At 42.9% G+C, this 6,669-nt stretch overlaps 1 protein-coding gene across 1 annotated transcript; it reads right to left on the reverse strand.

The window, feature by feature from the left end:
• Positions 1-365: 365 nt before the first annotated feature.
• LOC119333947 (two-component response regulator ORR25-like) lies at positions 366-5,250 on the reverse strand. Its single transcript, XM_037606656.1, has 8 exons — positions 5,184-5,250; positions 4,906-5,074; positions 4,662-4,814; positions 2,471-2,830; positions 2,300-2,376; positions 1,466-1,972; positions 707-1,324; positions 366-613 (listed from the first exon to the last, which is right to left on the reverse strand). The coding sequence occupies exons 2-8, from the start codon at positions 5,051-5,053 to the stop codon at positions 578-580; spliced, it is 1,899 nt and encodes a 632-aa protein (XP_037462553.1). The 5' UTR covers positions 5,054-5,074; positions 5,184-5,250; the 3' UTR covers positions 366-577.
• Between the last annotated feature and the right edge of the window lie 1,419 nt (positions 5,251-6,669).

The following is a 6,669-nucleotide window of genomic DNA, read 5'->3' on the forward strand; positions in this document are numbered from 1 at the left end:
AGTCGAGGAGGCTAAGGTGGCAGAGGGTGGCCTCTGTATTGTGGTCGTTGGGCTAGCCCTGGAGAGAGGATGGCGACTGGTAGATGTGGAACTCGGCGGTGGGAATCTCCTCGGACCTACCGCAGACACTTACCATGGCCGTGTTGCAGATCTTTTATGAAATTGTGTTGTCATACTACCGTTCTACCTTCATAAAGTGCATGTCATGTGCACGATGTCTGTGGCGGGTGTGTTGGGAACGATACTATGCATGCACTATAGGAGGAGCTAGATCTGTATAGTGCCTCTCTCGGGATGCTAAATGTTTTCTCGGAGAAAGATGCAACATCGCATTGATATCATATAGAAGAAAACTATGAAGCATCTCGCATAACAAAACATTATTTTATCCCAAAATACAACACATACTTAAAAGCTAAAGGTGACAGAAGCATCGGCACAATCGTGCTTCTAACTAGACAACAATAATTAAGATAATTTCATGGTACAGTGTGCAAGATTGAAGGAATAATCAATCAACAACTTTCCAACACACATGCAAAAACATCTTGCCAGTAGGTCGTGCTAACCGGCAAAACTATCCATCCATGACAGCATCCTCTCCAATGAAATCCTACAATGAGAAGAAAATTGATTTGAATACACCTGTCTAGCTCAACAATTCATATGCAAAGATTTGATACATGTTAATAAGAAATGTTCTTACGTTATTTAGAAGGTTGGTAATATCATCCGATGGGAAGGCATTAATGCCATTCAGTAGATCACTAGGCTCTTGTTGATTAACCATACTTTCTTGCACAGGGAGAATGCCAGCTGCATCCCCACCACCAGGCATTGGAGTTAATGTGACGAAACTATCTGTCTGAAGGTTGGAACCTGTAGAAATAGTTCTTCCAGAGTTCACCATATTAGTCTCGGTTTTTGAAGTGCTACCAATACCAAGTGCAGAATTGCCATTCAACATCGTCCCTACTGAGCTTGTGTTGCTTGCTATGTTGAATGGTGATATTTTCTCATTGAAGCCTTCCCGTAATGTAGTAATTCTACCTCCACTAAACATCTGAGATGGTGCCATTGGAGTACTATTGTGCGCATTCAACATCCCTACGGAGCTTGGGTTGGTAGGTATGTTGAATGGAACTATTTGTTCATTGAAACCCGTCACTGACGTGGTGTTGCCAATGAACGGTGGCAATTGATTTTGCAGCAACAATCCGCTAGATGACGTCTCATAGTTCGTCAGTTGGTTGATCCTTGGTATGTTCATGTGTGGTGGGACATGAGATGTTCCACCCCTATGAAGAATACCGGTCAAGTTTACCTGCATTGAAGACCGTCGGGGGTTGTTATAGTTCCCAGCAAAACCTGGAAAATTGGAACAACTACCAACTACACCGAGCATATGTGTATAAAGTGCATTCATGTGGGTATGATAATGGTTAATAGACTCGAGAGGTTGCACCTGGTACTCATTTGTGGGTGCCGAGCTCCCGCGACCACTTGGTGTGTTTGTGAAGTAACTTCGAAGATTTGATGGGCTTTTGCCTTTACTTGTCTCCATCAGCTTGCCACGCATGGAGTCAACATAGGAAGTACCAGAGCTATATGTGGAAAATTCATCTAACATTATGTCATCGAGTATGCCATTGTCTAGGCTGATGGGAGGGTCTTCGGAACCAGCAAATCTTCTCACATCCGGTGTGTGTGGAACCAAATACCTCGACATTCCACCACCATGGATTAATGACCCCATGCACAAGCTGCTCTGGCTATCCGTCAGCTGGCCTAATTGACTAGTTGCACCGAAATAGTTTGGACTCCAGGAGGGGATGCCACATGAGGACACATGCCATCTTTCATGCTCATGGTTATGCATAAAATTCCTCTGATTGTCCATGGATGAGTTCTGTCTTTCACTTGCATCACCGAGTGAATTTGGTTTGACTCTATTCAAGTACAACCTATACTTCTGAAATAAAAATATAGACAAAATAACCATGTATGAGATGCATGCTCATGGGAAAAAAGTAATGGTGGACATGTGGGAACAAAAAGAACTAAAAGTGCTGCACAGCTTCTAATAGAATGTGCGTGTAATGCATTGTACAAGACATGCCTTACATATCCAGGGACAAGAGGAATTACAATCACACACATGTTCGTGATCCGTGCATTAGTAAAGCTTTGATTGTTATGTTCTTACAAAATAAAAGCTTGCACTGATATATGAAAAAATGTTAGACTATGAATAATAGTAACGCAAACACGAAATTAGGCATGAGGATAAAAAATAAACCTGTAGATGACTCGCAATATTATGTCTAGTGAGGCAATCCACATTCATCAGCTCCAATATCTTGTTTGGAGCAACCTCTACAAAAATGTCATCAAAATATTTGTTAATGATAAATACCAAATAACCACAAGTGTTGTGTTAATGAATGAGGCACAAAATATGGTGTCTTACTATCAAGGCCGATCTGGTTGATAGCTTCTAGAAACTTGTTATGAAGGTCAGTTGTCCATTTCACCCTTGTATTCTTGTGGGTAGTGGATGCACGAGTGCTCTCTTTGTTCTCGTTAGAACTATCTTTTTCATTGCTCTTACTCTTGGAGTCCTTATTCTTGGCAAGCGTCCCAGGATGTACTCTCTGGTCGTCATCATTATCTCTACCCATGTGGCTTATTGCTTGGGATCTTCTCCTACTTTCAACATGCTGCCATATATTTTTGAGCTCGTTGGTATGCACTGGCTTCATCAAATAGTCACACGCCCCATGATTTATCCCCTTCATCACGGCCTTCTTGTCGCAATCCACTGATAGCACTGCATGCCATACGACCAACGGCTTAGCTTTGGAATTCAAACGTTCACAAAAATCTATTAACTGAACATAAATTTTGTCTAAGTGCTTATAGACAGAAAATTAAGTTCGATGTTTTCCAATGTGTCGTGCAAGTGGGGAAGCAAATATGTTACACATGATTTTCAAATGATATCACGACTACCATAAATCTGATGTTTCAATGCAAACTAAATGGGAAAACATTCATACACTCAATATAATGGCTTAAAAAAATAAGCGTAACACAATGCCTAAACCATCATCACAACATGTTCCAACTAGGTAAATCAGATCATCACATAAAACTATTGGTGAACCACAAGATCAATTACTATTGTTGACCATGTTTCTCTAGCGTACTAGATAACAGTTGTCGACCCAAGCAATGTTTTGAGCATGGTAAGCGGTCACACATATTAGTTTTTATATGGTAAGCAGTATTATCTATGGGGATTTTATTACAATTTAGGAAAAATAAATATTTGTGGTAAGCACTTTCTGTCAAAAATAACATGACACGTAATAGTTTTCTAGTTTAGCTCAACTAATCTGCATGATTTCTATATGATACATGAGTGACCTACTCAATGTATCTTCTTAGAAGTGGCCCTCCTAATTTATATGCTATTCTTAAGAGTAGATAGTTTTAACTACTAACAAACTCAAGGAGATTAAAGATGAATAATCCTTGAATAATGTCAGTACAGAATTGCATTACTCATGCCACCATAGAAAACAGGTATGGTGCAATTGTATAATTTCTGTAATTGGAAGGACTAGAAATTTAAGATAGTTTAGAAAACAATTAAATATAATTTGGTCATATCACGAAAAAAGAATATATTATAGATTTAATTCTTATGACTAGGATTTTACAATTTTCAGGATACAAAATTAAATTATGTCCATAAATGCACCCATCAAACAAGTACATAGTGGGGTCTACATTACATTGAAGTGATAATTACTCTTACTAAGCTCGATTACCCATATATATCGTACGCATGATACTGAACTCTAGACTTCCGCATTAATTATTAAATTTGTAAAAACAATTGTATATAGAATGCAGATGACATCTTTGAATGCAATTGGCTGATAAATTGATCGAAAATAGAAGCAGTTCCTATAGAAAAAACACATCTTGTTGCTTGATTATTTGGAATACATGACCATGTCTCTAGCATACTAAACACAATCAACACAATTATTGAAATCAATAATTAATGGAATCTCATAACTCATGTGCTAACCTATCCACGTCCATTCCCCTCCCCCACTAGCCATTCGATCTGATGGATGTATGGTTAGATAGGATCCCATTAGTTCGGGCGAGGAACCGACACCACTATGTATATATGGATCCTGCGCTCCCCCTCCTAACTCATGTGTCGATCCACCTCAGTTCTGCTACCCGCCCCGCTGGCCATCCAATCAAAAGGATGAACGGTTAGATGAGATCTGGATCCCACACCCCCCTCCTAACTCATGTGTCGGTCCACCTCCCCTCTGCTACCCCACTGGCCATCCGATTGAGCGGATGAACGGTTAGATGGGATTCCGCTGGTATAGGCTGGGGACCCTACTCTTTAGATTTTCTCAAAGCCCAAGTTCAAAATAGTGTGCGCATGATGTGCATCTGTATGTGATTTCATAAAATCATCCTAAAAATATAGGATCTCACATGCTGCCGAATTAAAGGAATAAATATCCTTTCAGTGTATCTTGAAGATTCAGCAGTAAAAGTACTCCTTAAAAACAATTGTACATGCAAAAATAGAATTAGGACTTCGGGTTGAGTAGTGAGTGTACTGATGACGGGCAGATCCATCTCGAGGCCGATGAGCTCGAGGAGCTTGAAGCCGTCCATGTCCGGCATGCGCACATCGGCGAGGACCAGGTCGAATTGCTCCTTCCTCGCCCTGAGCATCTTCAGCGCCGTCTTGGCATCCATCACCATCGTTGCTGCATAGCAGCGAGCATTATTCAGAGAAACAAAAAGGCTCCGATTCTGATCTAATGGACCATGACGAAGTGGAGAGATCAAGAGACTCACGCTGGTACTTGCAGTGGCGCAAGAGGACCTCTAGTACCTTGAGGCAGACACGGTCGTCGTCCACCGCGAGCACGCGCAACCCCTCCGGGAACTTGTCCTCCGCCGCATCCTCCATCATCTGCCTCTGGTTCCCACCCATCGCGGCCATGTTTTCCCAACTTCTTCCCACCTGTCAAAGAAAACACCATCAAGAAAAGAGTGATTAAGAAACAACGGGGAGGCGGCAATGTAAGAACATAACCCGAAAACCTCTATTGGATAGGTCCCTCCTTTCCCACCTCTATTAAGAAACAACGGTGAGGCTTCCTCGCTGTAGGCAGAACAGAACTGCAGATTTCAGAGGAGAGCAGGACTGCAGTGGTGAGATGGGCTGGAAGATGCGGGGGTCTATTTGTAGGAGGGGAGGAGGGGTGGGTGGAAGGAGTTGAAGTCTTGCGCTCCAGAGGTCAAAGACTTTCTTACTCCATAATTTCTGCAGCTACTGCATTTGTTTTGGCGATGTCAATGTTTGTGTCTGCTTGTGCCATCGGCCCATGGTTCCTCTTCCATGAGAGGAGAGCAAAACCAGGGGCCGTCTTGTTGTTTTTTTTGCTTTGTTGTTTTCTCAGCAAATGTTCGAGCACAAAGATATCATCTGAGTTACAAAGGAGAGTAGTCTCTTGCTTTGTTCGGTTGCATGGCCATGGAGAGAGTGTCCTTTTACTTCCTTTGACCGGGACGGATTGAGAGTGCCTTCATCGTCTCAAACGGTGAAAATGTGGTCCGTACGAAATATTATCGCGCGTTTAAAAAGAAGAGAGAAAGAACTACAGAGATCGAAGGTGTGGATTTTCTGGGGTCCAGGCAATGGATGTCTATAGTTTCTGCCGTTTTTGGTTTCGTTCCCCTCCATCAGATTTCCCTTTTTGTTTCCATAGCATTCTCAAATGTGAACATATCTGTTCCTGGCATAGCCCATAACCCAGTCTATGTTCCTGGTTTTGTTTTTGTTGTTTTCTCACCTAATGTTGGAGCTACATGATATATATCATCTGTATTCAAAAAGGGCTCTTAGCATTGTTCAGGTCATATCTCAGATTAATGCCTTCACCACAGGTCATATCTTAAATTAATGCCTTCGCCTCAATTCTCATGAAATTATTCTGATGCACCAAAAGCGTATGTTCATTCTCTCACTAATTGCATCATGCTATGATATTATGAACTAATAGATGGTTGGTTGAATGAGTGAGGCGATTTGGAGCCCAGGGCCAATAAGCCCATTTTTTAAAAAGAAATTTTGTCTAAAAGTTAGCACGTTCGCCTACACTGGACTGCTGACTTTCGCCTTGACCGTGCCGTGCGCTGCGTGGTGCTGGTTGTGCCCATGCCCGTGCGTGGGAAGGGATGGAGGAACGATGACGAAGGAGACGATCTAGCTACCTCCTCATGTCGCTCAACGAGGAACCATGGGAGACGACGACGACGTGCACATGCATCGGGGCCGGCTTCGTCCCATGCTTCCTGCAGCTTCATGGTCGACGGTAACGAGCCGAGGAGGTGCTCCATGGTGACGCTTGGAGACGGGCGATGGTTGACGGAGGTGGTCTACGGTGGCCGACGGAGGCGGCGCTAGTCGTGCCCTCATGCAGCTTGAGCGGGTGGCGGCTCAGGGTGATGGGAAGAGAGAGACTCTGCGTCTAAGTCCTCTCCTCTCCCCTAGCGACTTCGTATTGGTCTTGGGCCAAAAGTCAGTCCAACCGAGCTAGACCGGTCCAAAACCAA

Source organism: Triticum dicoccoides, chromosome 7A (genome assembly GCF_002162155.2).
Source record: "Triticum dicoccoides isolate Atlit2015 ecotype Zavitan chromosome 7A, WEW_v2.0, whole genome shotgun sequence".
NCBI classification, from domain to species: Eukaryota; Viridiplantae; Streptophyta; class Magnoliopsida; order Poales; family Poaceae; genus Triticum; species Triticum dicoccoides.